The sequence below is a fragment of the Rhinoraja longicauda genome, chromosome 4 (genome assembly GCF_053455715.1).
Source record: "Rhinoraja longicauda isolate Sanriku21f chromosome 4, sRhiLon1.1, whole genome shotgun sequence".
Taxonomy (NCBI): Eukaryota; Metazoa; Chordata; class Chondrichthyes; order Rajiformes; family Arhynchobatidae; genus Rhinoraja; species Rhinoraja longicauda.
Genome location: NC_135956.1, coordinates 79,102,637 through 79,126,930, shown reverse-complemented (window position 1 = coordinate 79,126,930; position 24,294 = coordinate 79,102,637). Strand labels below are relative to the sequence as shown.

At 41.4% G+C, this 24,294-nt stretch overlaps 3 protein-coding genes across 4 annotated transcripts in view; 2 read left to right on the top strand and 1 right to left on the bottom strand.

Annotated features, from left to right (window-relative positions):
• LOC144592907 (retinol dehydrogenase 10-like) overlaps nucleotides 1-3,564 on the bottom strand; it is a 51,775-nt gene extending 48,211 nt beyond the window's left edge. The window contains exon 1 of the mRNA XM_078398165.1: nucleotides 2,831-3,564. Within this exon, the coding sequence (XP_078254291.1) occupies nucleotides 2,831-3,280 (450 nt within the window). The 5' untranslated portion in view covers nucleotides 3,281-3,564. The remainder of the gene's footprint in view (nucleotides 1-2,830) is intronic.
• Nucleotides 3,565-3,824: 260 nt separating this feature from the next.
• On the top strand, nucleotides 3,825-15,207 carry rpl7 (ribosomal protein L7). The gene is made up of 7 exons (XM_078398166.1): nucleotides 3,825-3,911; nucleotides 4,410-4,512; nucleotides 5,096-5,262; nucleotides 5,414-5,551; nucleotides 6,009-6,118; nucleotides 12,786-12,995; nucleotides 15,150-15,207. The coding sequence occupies exons 1-6, from the start codon at nucleotides 3,898-3,900 to the stop codon at nucleotides 12,992-12,994; spliced, it is 741 nt and encodes a 246-aa protein (XP_078254292.1). The 5' UTR covers nucleotides 3,825-3,897; the 3' UTR covers nucleotide 12,995; nucleotides 15,150-15,207.
• A 2,077-nt stretch (nucleotides 15,208-17,284) lies between these two features.
• The window catches only part of c4h8orf89 (chromosome 4 C8orf89 homolog), a 33,033-nt gene continuing 26,023 nt past the window's right edge, over nucleotides 17,285-24,294 (top strand). For both annotated transcript variants that reach the window (XM_078398717.1, XM_078398718.1), the window contains exon 1: nucleotides 17,285-17,743. In XM_078398717.1, the coding sequence (XP_078254843.1) occupies nucleotides 17,475-17,743 (269 nt within the window). In that variant the 5' untranslated portion in view covers nucleotides 17,285-17,474. The remainder of the gene's footprint in view (nucleotides 17,744-24,294) is intronic.

Here is a 24,294-nt window from a genome sequence, read left to right as displayed (position 1 = left end):
AATGCATTCTACACAATCAAGGGTGTTACAACCAATAACAGAGATGAGAGGCAATTACTGAGATGGTGCTGTATGTCAACAGCATGGTGTAACAAGTTCGAAATAATTATATTAGCACTGAAACTGTTCTGTAATTTTCACTTTTCCCAAAAGTATTCCAATTTGCTACATGGTCAGGATACCAGTGAATTATTTCGTAAGTTATTCTCATCCCTTAATACCGATGCAATACAGGGTTGGAAACACACTGACCAGGCAGCATCTGTTAAAAGTAGATACAACATTTCAGATTGAAGACCTTTCACAGATTGTTGGTCACATGAAGGTGCCTTTGACCTGAAATGTAACTGTTTTCTCTTTCCACTGAAGCTGCCTGATCTGCTGAATGCTTCCATTTCCCCCCCCTCCTTTTAGTGCCAGATTTTCAGTCTCTCCTACTTTAATTTTCCAATATAATATTCTTCTGCTTCAATGCCATTATCTTTACAATCTAACATTTGTTAGCTGTCCCAATCACCAGTACTTCCCAGTTGTTTATTAAATTGCTGGGTGGATTTATTAAATGTTAGTTTTAAATAATCAGTCATTAATTTCACACTAAATTGTCCCACATTGCAAATCGCATTTAAAAGTGAAATTTAATACTTGAATATCTTTGTTCATATTGATGTCATTACATAATACAGATGTTCTTCTATTATTAGTTCTGCAAGATGCTTACACCATCTACAGGTGCAATGTCTTAATAATCCATAGAAACTTGTCATCATATGCGGTTCTTTAGTTCATAACTGCAGAGGATGACTAGTAATGAAATTATTCCCTTGAAGAAATAATGAAACATTCCTGATCATGTAGTATTAAAAACAAATATCATTTCATTATAAATGAAATTAACAAAGGCTAGTACAGAGCTAAAATTATCCATTTTAAATTTAAGACATACTGGGAAAATTTAACTGACAGAATAGTTGGAATATGGTTATTCTAGCTGCAGGTTATTTAATTGTCTTCAACTTAAAAGAATTAAATCACTCATAAAACAGACATGCAACAAGTCAAGGCACCACCAATTTTCTCAGCCCCGGTGTTGTCCTGACAACACTATTACACAAGATTTTTTTCAAAGAAACAAATTGACAAGGCAGAATCCAACCCATTGTGCAAGAATAGAGGCACTAATTCGAATTACAATTTTCTAACTGTCATTCAACTACATGCAAATTATATGGAACAACTAATTCAAGATAGGAGGTGAAGGGACTTCAACAAAAGGGACCATTTTCATGTTATCACCACACAAGAAAGCTCATGGCAAGAAAATGTCAAAACCCATCTACTGACTGGAATAGGATATAAAAATAAGGAAGATAGACACAAAGTGCTGGAGTAACTCAGCAGGTCAGGCAACATCTCTAGAGAAAAAGGGTGCGTGATGTCTCGGGTCGGGACCCTTCTTCAGACTGGTCAAAATTAAGATGTTTTCTTCTCCAAATGTATTATTAGCATAAAGTTAAACACAAATGAAAGGACTGAGATTGTTCACATGAGTTACCAGAAAGGGAGAAACAACTTGCTCCTTCATGGTGATCACTAGAAGCTTTATTGAAGTGAAAATCGTGGTGCAAAATATCCACAATATGTGTATCTTATAATAAGTGATTAAGTATTTCAAGTTGTTAAATATAAAGTAACCCATCTCAACTAATTTTGGTTCTACAATCATTTAAAAGGCTAAAGTAAAAAGCTCAGATTGTTCAAGGATTAAGTGGATGATGAGTTTGCCTTGGAACACAACAGAATCCAACGTAATGCAATAAAAACGTTAACCGTCCGATATATAAAGATCAATTAATATAAAGTTATATTGACAGGTTACTTAGTAGCTCAGCACGTTTAAAAATCAAGCAGACAAATTTCAGGGCTTACAGAATCCAAATTATGTTTACAAATATGAATAGCCATCCAATGTTCAGCAAATAGTCGCAACCACCAAGTACCTCACCACCTTTAAACCTGGATTTGTAAATTTTGCCTGAAGTAATGTAACATTTCTTTCAAAATATTAAAATGCTATTAACCAATTTGTTTTCAGACATCACCGTAACGAACATGTTTGTAAGCACATGTGGCCGTTCGTCATAAAACGTTATCAGCGATGCGAAGGCTTGCGTTCGTTTACGATGGGTTCCGCAACATTTCAACACCAGAGGCCATTCACTAAAGATAAGGAAACCGCTAGGATTCATACATAACAATAACAATGGGAAATAACACTAAACCGATTTATTACAGCAAATACGATACCGAAATAATGAAAACTGCACAGTAACATAACTTTAGCAGGAAAGTCAGCGTTGAATCACTGTTAGGAAAGCGTACACTCGTTTTATATAAGACTGATCTGTTTCAGATTTATTTTCCTTCGAATTGAATCCAAGCTTCTGGAGTGGGTTATTACTGCAATGCAGTGATTTATTTTGTAATCTCTTATGCATTTTACGAAATAACTGTTCCAACGAATCAGTGACAGTATTTACAAAACATAGCATTCTAACAAAACTATAAAAGCTATTGAAATTCAGAATATACCTGTATTACCCATTACTTCAAAACACAATCCGTAGTGATTGTGGGTGCTACTAATATGTTCATCAGAAAGAACGCAACTAATAATCGACAGTGGCTGTGTCAATTACTGATAGTTAGAACTTAAGAGAAGAAAGAAAAAGTATTTTTCAATAAAATAAAAATCTGGACAGAACTAATCGTTAAGCAATTTCCCCCCTCAATCAAATACAAACCTCGTAATCCTCAGCCTCAAACTTACCCAAAAGTGTGCGTGGCAGTTGACCATCATGGTCCTCTCGATAAGTTCATCGGGACATTCGAGAAGATGGTGCCCGGACACTACACCTGCGTTATTGACCAGCACCGTCACCTCGCCGATCTCTCTCCGCACCAGCTCGGCCGTCCTGTACACGCTGCTCCTTTTGCTCACGTCGCAAGTGTAAGTGTGGACCCGGACGCCCAGCTGCCGGACCTTGTCGGCCGTCTCCTCGTTGCTTTCCTGGTTGATGTCCCACAGCACCAGGATGGCTTTCCTCCGGGCGAACTCCAGGGCGAAGAGCCTGCCGAGCCCGCCGCCCGCCCCCGTGATCAGGCACACCTGATCGCAAACGCTCTTCTCCTTGGGCTTGATCACCCATCGCACCGCGGCCAGCACGAAAGCCCACAGCACTTTGAGGGTGACAAGGAAAAACTCGGCTACGATATTCATGGCTGGCGTCCGTCCGGAGGGAAAGCGGGCTCTTACCCCGGGAGAAGCGGCCAAGTGAGAGTGGGAGCGGGAGGGGATGCGGGAGCCGGCTGCCTGTCAGAGCCGTGGGCCGAGAGCGCTGCACACACTCTCACTCTCTTCCCTCCTCCCCCGACCGCTGCCACTCTGAACATCTTCAGCTCCGCCTCACCCTTTAAATATGGAGCCTGCATGGCCGGCGCCCAGGACCCCGCCAACAACATACAAGGCGCCCACTCCCGTGTGGGAAGGAACTGCAGACGCGGGTTCACACCCGAAGACGGACACAAAATGGTGGAGTAACTCAGCGGGACAGGCTGGAGAGGGAAAAAAAAAGAATGGGCGACGTTTCGGGTCGAAACCCTTCTTCAGACTGACCAATTCAGTTTGGTCGACTGGCGCCGCATTCCCTCACATCTGTCTCCACTTGAATTATTATTTACGTTGGTTTAATAAAACGCGTTAAAAATTATTAAACGTCTCTATCTCCCCCCCCCCAAATCGGTTCAGGCAATGAAACAGACAGGTTACCGGGTGCGGGCTTCAAGCGCCCGGCGCATGCGCTCTTCCCCCTCTCTCCCCCGGCGGCGTTGGCGACGATGGCGGACACCAAGTGAGTGCGGTTCCAATCCGAGCCCATCCGCCCATTAATCCCAACCATCGCGTCCTTCCAATGCAGGATATCCTCAAGCGATCAACCATCGTGCATTATATATATATTTTTTAAAACATTTTAATTGTTATATGGGGTGTAATTTGCTGGCGATGCAACACCCCAGTTCCCTTTGCTTGATGTGAGGCCGCCTTGTGTGGTGTTGCGTCCATTCACTAAAAGCACTCGCGTTATGGGCTGAATAATAATAATTAAAATGTATACTTGTCAACAAAATTTATATTTGCGGGTAAGCGTGTTATATATAGTTTCTTGTTCATCGTCTTCGCCATCAGACTGGGGTCTAGTCGATGTAACATTAAAATGAGTCTGATTCAGTCTACTTTCGGCTGTCGTGGTCTTCAACGTATTAATGCCTTTTGGGGGTTCAGCGTTGTATGTGTGATAACAATTCTAATTGCTCCATGCGTGTTTGTTTTTGTTTTTTTTACCGATCAGAGAAAAGAAGGTACCACCTGTCCCGGAAAGTCTTTTGAAAAAACGCCAGGCGTTTGCAGCCATGAAGGCCAAACGGACCAAGCATTTGTTGGCAGAGAAGAAGGTATATGAAGTCGATTGCCGTGCAGGTCTACTTTTTGTGTTTTAATCTCGCGTATACTGAAGTGACACGAGCCTACTCTAGATGTCTTCAAATCCTTCCACCATTACTTTAAACCTGTGGCTGTTTTTTGTATGTTCTATCAACTCCATCACCCCCCTCAAACTATGGATTTCAGTGACATTTTTTATTTGATTCCATCTTGACCTTGTTATATTTCAGTATGTATTTAATGTTCCTTAAAAACAATGTATTTCGTTCCCTGGTTTGGTGTCTGTGAGGTCAGTGGGTCATGCAGTTTGTGGGGAGGGAATGGACAGGCAAAGTTTCGGGTCAGGGCCCTTTTGTTAGTCTGATAGGAATGGGGAATACAAATAGGAAAACTGGCAAAGAAAAGTGTTGATCCAAAACGTCTCCTGCCATTCCAACCCCAGATTCTGTCTGACCCTCAGAATATCTCCAGCATTTTGTGTTTTGTTTACTATAATTGTTTGCTCAGGCAGCTTATTTGCATTCTTAATTTACTATTCCAAGTTGAGTGCAATGTCAAAAATGTAAATTTACTACTTGCTATCTTGGTCTCCAGTTGAGAAGACAGAAGAGGAAACTAATCTACAAAAGAGCTGAGAGTTATCACAAGGAATACAAGCAAATGTACCGAAGTGAGATCCGTCTTTCCAGAATGGCACGCAAAGCCAACAATTTCTATGTCCCTGCTGAACCCAGGCTGGCATTTGTGATCCGTATTAGGGGGTAAGTATTAGTAGTCAATTATTGGCTCTGGGCGCCGGTGAATACATTTTAGCCTATTCAATGAAAATGCTAATTTGTATTTTTAAGAACTTTACCAACAGAAAACAAATGATATGTTTCTTGGTGTTAATTTCTGTTTGTGGCTTTACAGCATCAATGGTGTTAGCCCAAAGGTGCGGAAGGTGCTTCAGCTTCTTCGACTGCGTCAGATCTTCAATGGAGTGTTTGTGAAATTGAATAAAGCTTCAATCAATATGCTCCGTATTGCAGAGCCATACATTGCATGGGGGTAAGTGATTGGAAAATAGTTTGCAATGATAAATATGAATGAAACTTTTTTCATTGATTTTGTTCATTACTGGAAAATCTTTTTTGATGTCAACAATTGAATGTATGTTAAAAACAAACTTCCTCGTCAGGGGATTTTGTGTCAAGTTCCTTCCAATGATTTGGTTTAAGTTGGAGACTGTTGAGATGTCTACATGTGTTGCTGGGCTTCAAACAATTGATTCCTAGAACTTTGGTATATGTTGCATAATAGAAAATTTATTATAGTTGTACAACTTGCAGCCTTGGGTCCAAGCTGCCTCGGCATTATGTGCGGAGGAGTGGTTAACTTAGTATTACCAGATTTTAACTGTAAGATTGTCTGCCTTTGGAGTAGTGTTTGTGCAATTACATTTATGTATTTTATGAATCAGTGACTTTCTTCCAGCACAATGGTTCTTGCTCTATTAATTTCCTAGCTACCCAAATCTGAAGTCTGTCCGTGAATTGATCTACAAACGTGGCTTTGGCAAGATCAGGCATCAGCGCATTGCACTCACTGACAATTCTTTGATCGAAAAGCAGCTTGGTAAGTTTGTTCTTTTAACAGACACTGGGTGCATGTTATCTTCCAATCATACAAAGTAGAGCAAATATTACTTGTTATATACTTAATCTTTTTTGTTATTTTTATCGCCTGACTACTACCCATTTTTTCCAAACAGGGTGTAGGTAAAAAGATTATTACCAAAGCTGCTGTCACAACTATTGAGTGAATGGAGAAACAAGGAATTCCAGATGCTGCTTTAAAAAAAGTTACAAAGTTCTGGAATACCTCAGTGGGCCAGGCAGCATCCCCAGAGAACATGGATGGGTGGCGTTTCGGGTCCTGGCATGAAATGTCACCTATCCATGATGTCCAGAGATGCTACCTGATTTGTTGAGCAACTCAAGCACATTTCACCTTTTATTGAGTGAATAGAATTTTTGTTTATTCATACATGTCTTAGGGACATTGCTAGAAGCCAAGATTTATTGTTTCAGAGATGCTGACATGGTGCTGCACAAACCACTGATCATTGATGTGGTAATGTAGGGAGTTCATATAGTCCTGATGGATGAAGGAACGTTGATATATGTTCAAATACGATGTTGTTTAGAACATTGAGCAGCATAGAAACGGGCCCTTTGGCACAGAATGTTGGTGCTGAACATTATGTCCAATTAAAATAATCTCTACCTGCTTTGACTTGGAGTGGTGTTTTTGCCATTCTCTTTCTCGGTAATAGGAGCAGATTAGAAAAATGCTGCCAAAAAGACAGTATTAATTTGCAAATACACATTGTGGCAGTGGTGGACAGAATGAATACTTGAAGATGGGGTGCTAATCAATGAAGGTGCTTTGTCGTTGATAGCCTTGAACTACTTTGATGTAAAAGTAGCCACGTTCTTTCAGGAGATAGTGTGTTCCATCAAATTTATAATATGGCTTGCAAAAAGTGGAACCCGTTTGATGAAAAATAATGATCGACACTGTAATGGCTACCATCTCTCCAACTCTACTCAAGCTAACATTTATGGTGGGCGGCATGTGTTAATGTAGAATGTTCTTGGTAGTGCAGTTCAAGGAAAAGGATGGACAGACATGTTCTTGTTAAGGATGGATTTTGCCATGTGTAATTGCACGTCATACATTTCTTTGATATAGCACAGGCTATCTACTGCATTCATTCATCTATTTTCGATATTACTAAGAGTGCTACAGAAATATCCTGAGTGAGAGTTGTTCAACCAGAATCACCTTTACAATTTGGATTTTGTTCCAAATTCTCTTTGATATTAACTTTACCATTAATTGAATGCTAATTTAATTATCAAAGCTTGCAAATTATGTTTGTGCATCAGATCCCTTGTCCATGTTTAGACCGAGACTTGTGAGTTTCTTATGATTCTACATTAACACATGCTGCCCACCATAAATGCTTTTGTACATGAATAATATAACAGAAAATGGGCCAGCTTGTAATAACATAATTGAAAAAAAAACATAATGTAATTTATCCAGCTCTCCTATGGTTTGTAAACATTGAAAGTTTTTTTGTAAGTGCTAGGTTGCCAATGATTGCTACAGAAGAATTACAAATACATATAATTTACACAACAGAAATAGAATAACCTGTAATTAAGTGTTTGGTACACCTGATTTCTGATGCTGATATGGGTTCAAAATAATGGTGCCTTTTGTGAGAATACTTCTGCCTTTTGTGTCAAATCAGGCAGAATCACTGTAACCTCCATTAAAAATGGCGACATAAACGGCCAGGAGACAGGCAAAAAAAACTATTTTAGATTATTTTTGATGTTTTAGTTGTTCAATGAGAGCTTAATGTATTGTATGTTTAAAAGGATGATTTCATTTTTTTTAAAAAAGCTCTAGGTATTAGTGTCTTGAAACAAGGAACTACAGATGCTGAATTACACAAGGACACAAACTGCTGGAGTAACTCAGCGGGTCATGGAGCATCTTTGGAGAACATTGAAGGGTGATGTTTCGGGTCAGGACTCTTCCTCAGTCTCAGATGGATACGGCCTGAAACATTACCTATCCATGATCTCCAGTGATGCTGCCTGGTCCACTGTTACTCCAGCACTTTGTGTCCTTCCATGTGTTACTGGATGTTTATCAAATAGTCTTGATAACACTGACTAAATTAACAGCTAGTAAGCCCAGTGGCATGATCTTAATAGTGGTCAGAGCCAGTCCGAGAGTACAGTAGATCACTCTGCAAATGTGAAGCAATGCACATTGGCTGGTCAAATTCTGGTACAGAATAAATAGAGAGATCTTGGAGTTGCGGTCCATAGTTCCCTGAAGGTGGTGACACCAGAAAGTAGTTTAGTGAGAAAAAAATAGTATTCTTGCCTTCATAGGCAGAGGTATCGCCTATAAGAGATGGGATGTGTTGCAGTTGTATAAAACATCAGTTAGACTGTACTCAGAGTTTAGTGAACTCTTCTGATTGTCACAGTACAGGAAGAGATTCACCAGAATGTTGCCTGGAATGGGGGGCTGTAGTTTCAGGAGAAAATTAGATAGGGTTGATTTATTCCACTGGATTGGAGTAGGCCAAGGATGACCTTATACTGGTTTACATAATTATGATTGATAGAATAGAAACATTTTTGCCCCATGGCAGAGAAGTCTAGACTGAGAGAGGAGGTCTGCAAGTTATTTTTTTCTACACAAGGCGGTGAATATTTGAAATGAATGGCCAAAGTAGAACATACATTGAAAAGATATTTGGATAGGAAGGGAAAGGGAAGGATATGAGCAAATGGGATTTACATCCATAGCCATCGTGGTCGGTATGGACAAGGTGACCTGTAAGGGCCCAATTATATGCTTTACTTTTCTGTGATATATGCTGTGATATCAAAGATCTTTTGCAACATTTGGTTTGGTTGGTCTCTGCAATTGTATATGGTTTGTGTGAGTTTGCTCCTGTGCTTCCTCCTGTAACCCCATCAGGATATATTTCTGTTACATTCTTCCGCCCCCTCCCCTCTTTATGGTGATTTTTCTTCTGTAAAGCAACAAAGCCAGTTGGCTTTGCTAATTTTTATATTTGTGTGTACTCTCTCACTCTCTTACGAGACTCTGGGTAAGGAAGTGACTATTAAGTGCCTAGTTTACCTTTACTTCACCCCTTGCTTAAAACAAAGTGCTGGATGAATTCTGTGGTGTCAGGCAGAATCTGTGGAGGAAAATGGGCAAACAATGTTTCAGGCCAGGAGCTTTCTTCAAACTGATGGAATTGGAGGAAGAAAGTTTGAAAAGAGAGATGGTTGTTGCAAGACCTCACAAATAATAAGTAAATACAGGTGGGGGGGGTTGGGGATAGTGACAAAGATTTGAGGTGAAAAGGAGATGGAGGGGTGTCAGATAAGAAAGGAGGAGGGGGGAGAATGTAGATGCTGAAACGGGGGGTGCGGGTGGAAAGGGGTGCGGGAGTAGAAAGAGGGGATAAAGGGGACTCGGGGATGAGCATAAGAAGGAGAAAGGGATGGAGGAGGGGGGGTGAGCAGGAAAATGAGAAAATGGCGTTGGTAGTTATTACTCGAGATTGAAAAGATGCAAGTGAATCTTCATTTCACTTGAAAAGGCTGTTGTGGTCCCTGGATAAAAGTGAGAGAAGTGTTGCAGTAGAAAGTACTTGGGGAGGGGGTGAATTGGGTGTGGAGGGATGAGCGAACCAAGAGTGTTCTCTGCAGAAGGGTATGAAAAGGGACGGTGTGTTTGGGGGTGGGATCCCATTAAAGGTTGCGGTAATATTTGGGGATAGTTTATTGGATGCGATTGGGCCGTGGTGTGAAATGTGAGGACTGGGGGCCCCATGTTCCATCTGCAGAGAGGAGAAGCGGAAGCAGATCTGTGAGGAAGAGGAGAAATGGGTGAGGGTTCCATCCAAAGAGGGAAAGCCACATCTACTATAGAAAGATGACATTTCAGATTGCCTAGAGTGTAAGACCTTGTCTTGGGAGCAGATGTGATGGAGACTATGAAATTGAGAGTAAAGGATGGCATCTTTGCAAGAGACTGGGTGGGAGCCGGTGTAGTCAAAGGTGTGGGTGAAAGGCCAAAACATATATTTCAAATTAGGTCATAATGGTTGATGTTCAAACTACTGGACAGTAGTCACTGAGACAGATAACTCCTTTTCTTGGGGACTGGAATATGGAAGGTTTTTATTGCAGCAGATTGGATAGTTGGCTGTTTGAACTGAGGTTGAATGTGTGGCAAAGAGTGGCCAGTTGATTGGCATGAGATTTCGGACCTCATCCTTGGACTCCGCCCAGGCTGGAAGCTCTCAAAGAGTTACCCGTGTGAAAACATATATAATTTCTGCCACCGAGATACATAAGACTGACTTATTGAAGGATGGGGGGAGGGGGAGGGTGTGATTTGGTAGAACTTTTATTTGCTTGTAATGGACGTAAAAATCTTTGACCTCATCTGGTAGAGGTGTGTTGTTTTTTGAGATTGCTCTTTTTTAGCTTGTTGCCTGTGATAATCAGCCCGTCACCGTTGCCCTTTGGTGTTACTCAACCTCGTAACCGTTCTCCATTCCGCAGATTTTGAACAGATTATCAGTTGGTAATATGTTATGTCACATTTCCCTCATAGGAGTTCTAATGGGGGATTAATTTGAATGCATTGAGAAATTGATTATATTTTGATCATCCTCTGCATTGTTCATGAATATTCACCAGTACTGTCTGGGGACACATGGTACTGTAGATGCTGCTTTACAAAAAAAGGCAAAGTGCTGGTGTAACTTAGTGGGTCACGTAGTATCTTTGGAGAATATGGATAGGTGACGTTTTGGGTTACAACTCTTCAGGCTGACTGGTGGGAGAATGCTGGGAAAGAGGTTGGGGTTAGGACTAAGCCTCAGTGATAGCTGGATGCAGGTGAGGAGGGGGTTTTAATAGGTAGATAGTTGGACATAGGCCAGAGATGGAGAAACGATAAGTGTGAGAAAGGATGGAAGAGCTGCGAATTGTGAAGCCAGAAGAAGGAATGTGGAAAGCATCCGGGGAAGGGGAGAAGTAGGTGCAAATCCAGATGGGCCATAGGGAAGGGGGTGGAGGGGGTAGGTTGTTAGTAGGCTAGTTACCTGAAATTGGAAAATTCAATGTTCATACTGTTGGGTTGCAAGCTGCCAAAGCGGAATATGAGACACTATTCCTCCAATTTGCTTGCACGGTGGCGCAGCGGTAGAGTTGCTGCCTTACAGCGAATGCAGCGCCGGAGACTCAGGTTCGATCCTGACTACGGGCGCCGTCTGTACGGAGTTTGTATGTTCTCCCTGTGACCTGTGGGTTTTCTCCGAGATCTTCGGTTTCCTCCCACACTCCAAAGACGTACAGGTATGTAGGTTAATTGACTGGGTAAATGTGAAAATTGTCCCTAGTGTGTGGAGGATAGTGTTAATGTGCGGGGATCGCTGAGCGGCGCGGATTCGGTGGGCCGAAGGGCCTGTTTCCGTGCTGTATCTCTTAAAAAAATTAATCACACTTACAATGGAAGTGGCCCAGGACAGAAAGGTCCACATGGGAAAAGGAGTTACAATGGTTAGCAACTGGGCGATCCAACAAGCCTTGGCAGATAGTGTGCAAGTGTTCGGCACAAAGATCACCTAGTCTATGCTTGGTCCTGCCAATTTAAAGGAGACCACATTAGGAACACAGAATGCAGTAGATGAAGTTAGAGAGATGCAGCTGGACCTCTATAATCTAGAAGGACTGTTGGGGTCGCTGGATGGATGTGAGGAAGAAGGTATAGGGATAGGTATTACATTTCCTGTGGTTGCAGGGGAGGTTGTAAGAAGTATTGTCTAATATTTGAGACATGTAGTCTATCTGATCAGGTCAAACCTTAACTGTTTTGACTGAATTTAAAAAAACGTAATAGTTCTACATTGTAGTCACTGTTTTCTATCATAAAGTCCTGTTTGTACAATTTACAGAGAATGGCAGTGATTCCAATAAAATCTGTAACTCTTATTACTAGACCATGTTTCAACATTGGTGATTGGAAAAACAACAAGAAGCCGAATGTTTCAGAAGCACCAAAAAATAATTCAATGATTTAAAAATTAATTGCAATATTAACAATGTTAATTGACACTTTTAAAAAGCTATGTAAAACTAAAGCCAAAACATGAAATATTAATATATTTAAATGCATTTTAAGTGTAGAAATCCATGGTTTTGTACTAACTCATTCAATTGTATCAGGTCTATCGGGTTCAGCACAGTGTCAGTGCTGGGAAAGTGTGGGACATTTGTACTTGTGATGCACACTAGGTGGAGTCCCAACCATCAGAATGACAACAAAGTATACTTTAGCCAAGTGATACACGCAATGCTGGAGTAACTCAGTGGGTCAGGCAGCATCTCTGGAGAAAATAGGTGACGCTTCGGGTTGGGATTTCTTCAGACTGATTATAGTCTGAAGAAATGTCGCCTATTCATTTTCTTCAGAGATGCTGCCTAACCCACTGAGTTACTCCAGCATTTTGTCTGTCTTTGGTATAAAGCAACATCTGCAGTTCCTTTTTATTATATTCTTTACCCAAGTGTGTTTATATGATTTTATGACATTGTGCAAGAAGTGTGTGCTGGAAGACTCTTAATTTTGAAGTTGGTATATTTCAAAATAAGTTGTTGCTAATTAATTATTTACATTCCAGGAAGGATTGGCATCATTTGTATTGAAGATCTGATTCATGAGGTCTACACAGTAGGGAAGAACTTCAAGATGGCCAACAATTACTTGTGGCCCTTTAAATTGTCTTCACCACGTGGTGGCATGAACAAAAAGACAACACACTTTGTTGAGGGCGGTGATGCTGGTAACAGAGAAGACCAAATCAACAGAATGATTAGGTGTATGAACTAAGGTATGCTGTGTTTTTTGTGGATATTTAATAGCATTATTGGGTTTAGAGCTAGGTGAATGGGTGATAATAGAAACATTTGATTTCAAGTATAAATATATCTTGCAATTGATGCATTTAACACATAAATATAACAACATTTTATGTACCTTATAAATAAAATGTTATAGCTCTATTGCCATAGTAAAACTTTATGGAATGTCTTGAAGCAATAGATACCTATTTTGAAAGGGTTAATTATTTTTAGTTGTAAACTCAATGGTTACACCTTTATTAAGTTGGTTTACTCTCTATCAACATCTGTCAAGAACATAATCAATTAGATAGCAGTGCTCTTGAAATCTGAGCAAAAAGGACAGGAATTTGATGCCTAAATAGTTACCATTACCATATTAAAAGCCTCCATTTTGATGGAAATTAATCAATTACAAATTAATGCCTTTAATTCATAATGTATTAATTATATCCCAATAATGTTTACAAAATTGAAGTGCAGTTTATTCCATAACCTATTTCTAGTCAGTGCACTCGTTTGATTTGTTGCACACAACCCTGAGTTCTCATGCAGAAACACCCGCATGAAAGACATTGGAGAGAAAGGGTAGTAGGAGGTGCAACAAAGGCTGGATACCTCCTGGTTTGTAATCTTCCAATTGAATTCCTTTAATTGGAAGCATTGGCTCTTGCTTCATTCACTATCTGTTTTCCAGCCACTGGCTTGGGCTGCACAGTTTTGGAACAATTCGCTCGACACAAGAATGTTAGGAAACGATATTTGTTCTGAGTTCACAGCTCAACCTGGGCATAAGGCAATGTTGACTTGCATCATTTTGTTGGTTTTTCTATTTCGGTTACATATTTATGATTATTACATGATTAATTGAGAGGATTTTAAATTTCTTGGCACCCTAATAAATATAGCTTAAAAATACTTAAGCTCAGAGCTTACAGTAAAACCTGAAAAGCTTGGTTAGAATATATAGAAGACTGAACAACAATTCACTCTTCTAGTTTGACTTAAAAAAGTCATCAAAGTAACCAATAGTTTTGTGATTAAATAAACTGAAAGCTAACCTTTGTGTAATAAGCTGTTAAGGCGGAGAATGAAAAGAATAACTTTGCCTGGCTGCACATTTAACTGGGCAGGTGAGGTTAATATCCCATTTTTATACTTTCATTTCATTTGAAGTGTCCAAAATACTAGTTTTTGCACAGGCAGCGATATACTTGGATTTATCCCCATTGTGTCTTCCCACCACCTGCCTTTCAGAATTATTAGTCAGGTTAGGCGGTTGCATTTTAAAAACATTCTTCCAAAATTATTTTTGATTGACTTATCTTGGTAATGTGGAGTATATTCTACAGTTTCCATAACCACTGAACAATGTTTCTGATCCTGTTACATTACAAAATAACATCTGGCACAATACTTTAACTTATTCAACAAAAATTATGGCAACAAAATGGTATTTGCACCACCTATGAATTAATTCATGTTTGAATTAGTTTTATTAGGATGTTCTTTTTGAAGCTAACAATTCTTTAAATGTTTTTTATCAATTAGTAATTTAAATATAAATGAGCTTATTGTGCTTAGATTTTTTCAGTTAATAAAGCTAATACAACTAAAATATTTTGATACTAGGATTTATCTTAAAATAAGTGTATAGATACTTTTTGTTTGTTGCAAAACATACTTGGCTAATAAAGTATGATTATGATTAGCTGTGCATTAAAAAATATAACATTGTAGTGTGTCAGGGATTAATACATTCATGGTGCTTTTGGCTCAATTGACTTCCTCTGCAGGTTAAAATAAAGCATTAAATAAATTTATATTTTATTGTAGGATAGAGATGGGGGGCATATTTGATATTTAATGACATCCAGAAGGGGTTTGGTAACTTGTTGCAGTTAGGTGTGTTGTCTTCAAGGCAAGTTAGAGTCTGGAGGAAAATAAGGAAATTATATGAAAGTAGTGGTGTGTACCTTATATCTAATAGCTTGACTGAACGTGGACTTTCTGGTGGAGTTTTTCTCGATCTTTGCCAGATGGAATGTTGCCCATTTTCTCTCTAAAGTCCAGGAAATACTGTTGCTTAATTGGGCAATTTATTTAATGTGAATTTTCTAATTTTTGCTTCTTTTCTCTTCTAGGTATGCCGCACGTCAAATTTCTACCATGTCTGTTAAATAAAAAAAATATTTGCAGTGATCTTTTGTCCTAGATTCTTCTTTATAAATGCAGTGAATTTTTGAATATTTAGTTTGAATTATTTTAGGAGCTTGCTTTGCGCGATACCCAACCAGATAACAAACTTATTTAAATTATAAAGGATGACGGATTGAGACTTTGGAATAGGCTCAAGTTCTACATACATTTGTAGATTCATGAACTAAGTCAAAAATTGACCACACGCTTGAAATGAAATCACTGCGAAAGTGATGGTACTAGGTTATATACTGCAGTAATTTAAATATTTTTAAATGACAAAGCAGACATTTTCAGCTTGTCTTCCTGCTTATTGGTTTGTACAACTTAAAGGTTGGTCAGATCTTTGAGATAGAGAACTAGTCTTTTCAAAGCGTTGTCATCACTCAAGATTTGTAATGCATGGAGAAGCAGCTTGCAAATGAAAGCTTGCTTTTTCATAAATTTGTCGTTAACGATAAATTGTAAATAATAGTAATAGGTTTGAATAAACCAAGTTAATGGGAATGTTTAAAAATGCTTTGGTCAATAGAGACGCAGTTTGATTTTACAGAGCTTTAAAAGGGAAAGCTCCCGATGCGGTGCACGCCGCTGCCATATCCCGGCAGCAGTCTTGACTCATCTGTCGAGAACAACCAGGGTGCCCTTTTGGAGTGGGTCCAAGACTTATCTCTTGGAGTCAGCAATGGCCGTTTGACAGGGAGAAGTGGGTGTCTTGCCTTCTGCGCCCTCAAGGTTAGCGGCGGAAAGTGCCCCCCCAGCACCAATGCTGAAGGCTGGGCGAGGAGAAGGACAATGGTTTGCTAGCAGTCCAGATGGGGGCAAGAGGCTTTTAGTGCCATCTACAGCTAGGACTTTAAAAATGGTGCCAAAACCCTGTCAAATTTTGCATATAGACTCAGTGGGATGTTTCTATGCATTTGGCACTTAATCAGAGGTTGTACTTGTGTATGGCAATAATCTTACTGATCTGTAGCAAAAAAAAGAAATTCACTGCCGGTACACATGATAATAAAATAACCATTGAACTATTTGAAAACTCCAACTAATGGTAAAAGACAATTTCCACTCCAATAATCTGATCAATACTAGCCAAAAATATCTAGTCTTTGGGAATTTCTAGGTAGTTAACTAGGTAATTGACCTAATAAACCTGAATCATCAGAAGGTATCACAAAATGCTGGAGTACCTCAGCAGGTCAGGCAGCATCTAGGAAAAGGAATAGGTGACGTTTCCGGTCGAGACCCTTCTTCAGACTGTAACCGGAATTGTTGAATGCCAAAGGTAAAGCTTGAATGAGATGTTGAAGTTTAATATTAACTCCATGAGTTGATTTTACACCATTTTTTAGAAAACAAACCATATGATTAAGTCTTGGATTTGGACAGCACAGAATGAGGCGTATATGCTTTTCATTTCCCTAACAACTGCAGTCGCTGGCTTTAACTAAAACTTTTATTTGATAGCATTGCTTTCGTTGTCTTTTTCTGGTTGCACAAATTTCTGAACATAATTTTTTATGTACCTCATGGTTTCTACCAAGTACCAAAAAAAAAATCTGCAACCATAATTTAAACTTATGATCCAGTGTGCCGAATGAAGTTATTCGATTGCCTTGTTTCAATCGCTGGAAACAATTTCAACATTACACGCAATCACAGATAACTTGTGTTCCCCAATTCTTAGCCAAAAATAATATTTTTTGTCTACGAATGTATTTTTGATCTGAATAAAGCTTTTACTTTTGCTATATTTAGTGACCAATTTGAACTGAAGTTTTGTTGCAAAAAGATCGTCACGGTATCTGTGTTCGGATGACGGCTGTAAAATATGTGTGGCGTAACTGCCGTCAGTGTACTGACATCGAGAAGTTTATTCGTATCGAATCGAGCACTCGTCAATGGGGAAAAAAATAGTTAAATTACTTTGAACTGACTATAAGAGTGTCTTTGATTTCGAAGTAATGAGCACCGTAAAGAGCTGGCCTCCTCCGCCAATTCTAACTGGTTTGCATCGCATGGTGAAGAAAATGGAGCAAACCAGCGCTCCGAGGTGGTTGAGTTGAGGAGCAAAGCTTTTGTGTCCTCGCCTAGGCTGGAACACCTGCCGGGCCGTTGCCGGGAGACGGCCGGGGACTGAGGTGAGGGGGGCGGCGGGGGGTTGTAACGGCTGGGCTCGCGGAGCACAATGGGCCCGAGCAGGCCGCGTGCGCGCGCCCGCCCGCCCCGCCGTCCGTTTGTTGGTCGTTCCGCGTAAATGAGGACACTCAATGTCGTGGCTGGAGGTGGAAGACGACGACGAAGAGGATGATGACTACCAACTCCTGGAAGAGGTCTCTGAATTATGGCGACGCGGTCCAGCCGCTGCATCCCATCGTTTTTATAAAGTTGGGGGTCAGACTGCCTCCCTTTCACCCCTGTACTCCGGCTCCGAGACAGGGTTTCTGTCTTCATCCAGACACAAAACCAAGTTAGTGCGGGACAGCGACAGGAGATCATACAGACACGATGAAGTACCCGAGGCCGAACGGCTGCCAAAGTAAGTGGGGAGAATGGTGAAGTAGATACCGCCAGTTCTCTGTTGTAACTGGCGTGAACTCTTAACATTTGCTTCCTCAGAGGTCAGGACCAATGACTTGCCCAACGGAAGGGCGTTAACCTAAATATTCCCAAGTGGCCACCCTCTTTACAGTGATTAAATAACGTGGTGACTGATATTGGCCTTAATTTACAGCTGATTACTCAAACAGGTTTGTGCTGGTGTTTTTTCTTCACACTAATTACTTCCTCGCTCTATTCCCTCTAAGCCATGCATGCACTTTTCAGCAAAGATTCATTGCACAGCTCTAGGAATTGTAAAATTTACATTAGCTTTCCCCTTCCTCAAGCCAAGCTGGGGAATACAGTATTAGCTTGAAACAGCGGGCATTAAACTTAAAAACTCCCAGGTATGTATGGTTAAAACATCACGTCATTATTCACATCATTATTCACATGTCATCACACGTCAGACCTCTCTTCCAGATGCAGAAAGGTCAGACCTCAACAGAGTCCTTACCTTTGTACCCCCATGCCCACACCTCAACCAGTTCCGACCTCCATGATGTAGAACTCTTCTTCAATCGTCTTTGCCTCTGGGCCTTTATAGTAAGAAGTCATCAGCGCCCAGTGATGACCCCTTCTCCTGTCTCCTACATTCCCCCTCCTCGTGAACTCTGCCTTTCTTCTACCTTCTCTAGACCATTTTCCAATTGCCAGCACAACATCAACTGTCTAGACCTCTCTGTTCCCTTTACCCACTCCAATCTGAATGTACTGTCCTCTACTCAGTCAGCAACAATCCCAGCATTGTTATTAAAACTGCCGACAAGGGAGGTGCTGTTATTGTCTGGCAGGCTGGCCTCTACTATGCTCTTGGACACATCCTCATACCTACCCCTTGCCCATGACCCCACAGAAGAATACTACACCATCATATCTCAGGCTGTTTCTAATCTCATGATCTCTGGGTGATCACTCCTCCATAGCCTCCAATCTTTTCGTTACCAAGCCCCACATTGCTCGCTTCGATCTCCTCCCCAAAATCCACAGACAGGAGACCCATTGTTTCCCGCTGCTCCTGTCCCACTGAACCCATCTCCACATAAGATAAAATGCTGGAGTAACTCAGCGGAACAAGGCAGCATCTGTGGGTGAAATTTTGGGTTGAGACCCTTCTTCAGACTGAGAGGGGAAAGGGAGACTGGAGATAAGGAAGGGTAAGGTGTTAAAACAACAGATCCAAGCAGACAATGCTGGAGGAAATGTAGAATGGTTTATTAGCTGGGGAAGGTGACAACGAGGCATACAATCAGTAAAATTAATGAGGACAGTGAAACGTTGGAGAACTAGGGTGGGGGAAGGACGGAGAGCCCACAAATTCACCTGGTCTATCTCTGAAACCTCTTCCCTTTCTTTATCTCTCTGCCTCCGTCACAAGGGACAGACTAGCAACTGATGTCTACTACAAACCTACTGACTCCCTGAGTTATTTGGACTATACTTCCACCCTGCCTCTTGAAAAGACGCTGTCCCCTACTCTCAATTTCTATGTCTCTGCACATCTGTTCCCAAAATGAGCTTTCCACTCTAGAACATCCGAGATGTTCTCTTTCTTTAGTAAATGTGGTGTATCCCCTGCTGTCATGGATTGATCCCTCACACGCATCTACTCTGTGTCCTGCAGACGTGCTCTCACTCCCCCTCCCAGACCGAACAGAGATAAAGTTTTCCTGGCCCTCACCTTTCACCGCATCCAGCACATTTCCATCGTCCCCAATGTGATCCCTCTCAACCGCAGGAGATGTAAGACCTGTCCCTACACCTCCCTTGCCTCCATCCAGTAACCCCAGCAGGCCTTCCAGGTGAGACAGTGGTTCACATGCACCTCCTGTAACCCTGTCCGCTGCATCCGGTGTTCCCGATGTGGCCTCCTGTACATTAGTGAGAAGAAGCATAGACTTGCCGACTGTTTTGCCGAGCACTAGCGCTTGTTCCATCAAGATTCTGCCTATCATAAACTCCCCTCGCCTATATTCCCATTGCTTGCCACGCTTTGTCCTGCCCTTCCTCCACTCTCGCTTTCTTTCTCCCCTCCCCCACTCTAGCTTTCTTCCCCGGCCCCCAGTCTGAAGAAGGGTCCCACCCCAAAAAGTTGCTTATCCATGTTTTTCAGGGATGCTGCCTGACCCATTGAGTACTTCAGTACTTTATGTCTTTTTATTTCATGCTTTATGTATCTGGCCATCTTCCAGTTTAAATAAAAGAAGAAAGGGTAACGACTATTGTATTTAAAATTACTGTTCTGTTACCTGCTGAAACTGTTTGGGTTGCACACTGGGATTCAATGTAATCAGTTACTTATTGACCAGTTGACTAGCAAGGCTAGCATAATTTGAAATATATAGCATCAATATATCATAGGCATTTTAAATTAAGGCACATTACATTGCAAGTGGTTGGGATTAAACATGTTTGAGATGAAGAACCAGTGATCTGTGAAGAATTGAGTTGAAGGATAAAGATTGCTAAAAGAATGTCAATTTTCCACATGGCCTTTGCAGTAACATTTTTATGATTATTTGGGTCAGATTTACATGAAGAAGAGGGTTGAGTAATTAAAACAAGTAACAAAATATATGATTGTAGCTTGCTGAGGGAAGTGAGTACAAGTTGTTGAACTCTCTCCTGCAATGGCTGCAATTAATCTTAATCAATGTAATTTTTAACTCCTGCATTATATTGGATTTAATCTATTTTTAACTATTTCCTAAATTTGTTGATTTGGTCCAACCGAAATGCTTATTAAAAAAACCAAATTTAAACTTCCACTGGATTTAGAAGTTCAAGATACTTATTCTATTTATCTCAAAATACATTCCAATATGTATGATATGCGTAAGGGTTGAAAATAACTTGATTCTATTCTGGTTTTGAGTTCTTCAGTCTCTGTGGTGGAAAAAAAAATCAAATTTTACAGCATTACTGTGGGGACCGTATTCCTATACTTTAAAAAATTCATTTTGGGATTTGTAAAACTGTTTAATTGACCAAGGATTTCTTAGGAACAGCTGACAATACTGCTTTTCTCATCATGGGCTGGTGATGGGTTTCCTGTGGGGGGCTTTTAAATAAATACAGCATCAACCAAAAATGAAGAGATTTATATAATTTAAAATGAACACAATCAGAGTAAAGTTCCATACCTCTATCGGACACTCATTCCTTCTCTCCAGAGATGCTGTTACTCCAGCTTTTTGTGTCTATCTGCGAGTAGGGTTGCTTGTTGAGGAATCGGTAGGATGAAGTAGAAGCTCAGTGTACTTCCATTTTTAATGCTGAAATCGAGGCATGTTGGCCTTCGTAACAAGAGGATTTCAGTATAGGAGTAAAGAGGTTCTTCTGCAGTTTTATAGGGCCCTGGTAAGACCACATCTGGAATATTGTGTGCAGTTTTGGTCTCCTCATTTGAGGAAGGACATCCTTGTAATTGAGGCAGTGCACCGTAGTTCACGAGATTGATCCCTGGGATGGCGGGACTGTCATATGAGGAAAGATTGAAAAGACTAGGCTTGTATTCACTGGAGTTTAGAAGGATGAGAGGGGATCTTATAGAAACATAAAATTATAAAAGGACTGGACAAGCTAGTTGCAGGAAAAATGTTCCCAATGTTGGGCGAGTCCAGAACCAGGGGAGGTCATTTAAAACTGAGGTGAGAAGAAACGTTTTCACCCAGAGAGTTGTGAATTTGTGGAATTCTCTGCCACAGAGGGCAGTGACAGCCAAATCACTGGATGGATTTAAGAGAGAGTTAGATAGAGCTCAAGGGGCTAGTGGAATAAAGGGATATGGGGAGAAGGCAGGCATGGGTTATTGATTGTGGATGATCACAATGAATGGCGGTGCTGGCTCGAAAGGCTGAATGGCCTCCTGCACCTATTTAAAGGCTGAATGGCCTCCTGCTACCTCTTGCACCCATGCAGAACTCACTGACTTTATACACTTCACCTCCAATTTCCATCCTGCCCTTAAATATACCTGGACTATCTCTGACATCTCCCTCCCGTTTCTGGACCTCACCATCTCCATCACAGGAGAAAAATTAGTGACGGACATTTATTACAAGCCCACCGACTCGCACAGCTATCTGGACTACACTTCTTCCCACCCGGTCCCCTGCAAAAAGTCTATCCCCTACTCCCAATTCCTCCGTCTACGCCGCATCTGTGCCCGGGATGAGGTGTTTCAGACTAGGGCTTCCGAGATGTCCTCGTTTTTCAGAAAACGGGGCTTCCCCTCCTCCATTATAGATGAGGCTCTCACTAGGGTCTCTTCTACATCCCGCAGCTCCGCTCTTGCTCCCCATCCCCCCACTCGCAACAAGGACAGGATCCCCCTCGTTCTCACCTTCCACCCCACCAGCCAGCGGATCCAACATATCATCCACCAACATTTCCGTCACCTACAACAGGACCCCACCACTGGCCATATCTTCCCATCCCCTCCCCTCTCTGCATTCCGCAGAGACCGTTCCCTCCGCAACTCCCTGGTCCACTCGTCCCTTCCTACCCAAACCACCCTAACCCCGGGCACTTTCCCTTGCAACCGCACGAGATGCAACACCTGTCCCTTTACCTCCCCCCTCAACTCCATCAAAGGACCCAAACATTCTTTCCAGGTGAGACAGAGGTTCACCTGCACCTCCTCCAACCTCATCTATTGCATCCGCTGCTCTAGATGTCAACTCATCTATATCGGCGAAACCAAGCGCAGGCTCGGCGATCGCTTCGCTGAACACCTGCGCTCGGTCCGCATTAACGCCACTGATCTCCCGGTGGCCCAGCACTTCAACTCCCCCTCCCATTCCCAGTCTGACCTCTCTGTCATGGGCCTCCTCCAGTGCCATAGTGAGGCCCGCCGGAAATTGGAGGAGCAGCACCTCATATTTCGCCTGGGCAGTTTGCGGCCCGGTGGTATGAACGTTGACTTCTCCAACTTCAGATAGCTCCTCTGTCCCTCCCTTCCCCTCCTCCTTCCCAGATCTCCCTCTATCTTCCTGTCTCCACCTATATCCTTCCTTTGTCCCACCCCCGACATCAGTCTGAAGAAGGGTCTCGACCCGAAACGTCACCCATTCCTTCTCTCCCGAGATGCTGCCTGACCTGCTGAGTTACTCCAGCATTTTGTGAATAAATCCTGCACCTATTTTCTATGTATCTATGAGTCCTGTATCCAATTGCAAGAAACAGTCATTAAAAGTATGGAAAAACAGTTGTGTTCATTGGCATTATGACTTCTCCTTGACCTCCTACTTATATCATGAAGCAAACATTTTAATGAACAAATGATAATTGAAGAGAATAATGAGAAACTTCTCTAATTCTTGAAGATGGTCAAAACAAGTTTGATCACAGAGATCATTGGTTAGATAGCTGACATTCCATTGATCTAGAGAGGTATCTGATGTAAACTCACAATGCCGATAGTTTTGTAATTATTGGAAACTGTTCCTATGAATGTTTGAAAAAATAAAAAGTAAGAATTTGGAAAAGGTTAGCTTAAGATAGACACAAAAGGCTGGAGTAACAGCGGGACAGGCAGCAGCTCTGGAGAGAAGGAATAGGTGACGTTTTGGGGCGAGACCCTTCTTCAGACAGAGAGTCAGGGGAAAGGGAAACAAGACATATAGACGATGATGTAGAGAGATATAGAACAAATGAATGAAAGATTTGCAAAAATGTAACAACGATAAAGGAAACAAGCCATTAGAGAACGAGTACAGACAATGAGACTCAAAAAGATGACTTTGAAGCTGCTACAAATTGGTTGAGGGAGGGATGGAGAGAGAGGGAATGCATGGGTTACTTGAAGTTAGAGAAATCAATATTCATACCACTGGGTTGCAGGTTGCCCAAGTGAAATATGAAATGCTGTTACTTCAATTTGCTTTTGGCATCACTCTGACAATGAAGGAGGCCGAGGACAAAAAGGTCAGTGGGGAAATGGGAAGGGGAGTTAAAGTGTTTGTCAACCTGGAGATCAGGTAGGTCCAGGCGGACTGAGCGAAGGTGTTCAGTGAAATGATCAGCCAGTCAACATTTGGTCTTGCCGATGTATAAGAGTCCACACCTTGAACAATGGATACAGTAGGTGAGGTTGGAGGAGGTGCAAGTAAACCTCTACCTAACCTGAAAGGATTTTCGCGGTCCCTGGACAGAGTCGAGGGAGGAGGAATAGAGACAGGTGTTGGACAAAGTCGAGGGAGGAACCTCATTGACAGAGGTGTTGTTGGAAAAGTTAGAAGATAGCATGTACGATTACATCTAGATTGGCATTATTAGAAACTTCCAACATGGTTTCAGAGAAGAGAGGCTTGTATCAATACCGTACAATTGTAAATACCATAATGCAGCTGTAAAAATGCTATTCCCAAGATAAGAATGATTAATTAGTAACATTAGTTAGTAACTCTAAAGTATCTTGCATTGTACATCCCCCTTTCAGCTCAGCAATCTCTCAGAAGTTTGAACTGACAAAACTGCAAAGCACAG

Coding starts and splice junctions, on each gene's coding strand:
- rpl7 (XM_078398166.1), top strand. Junction 5,552..6,008: donor GAGCCATACATTGCATGGGG/GTAAGTGATTGG, acceptor TTAATTTCCTAG/CTACCCAAATCTGAAGTCTG. Junction 6,119..12,785: donor TTTGATCGAAAAGCAGCTTG/GTAAGTTTGTTC, acceptor TTTACATTCCAG/GAAGGATTGGCATCATTTGT.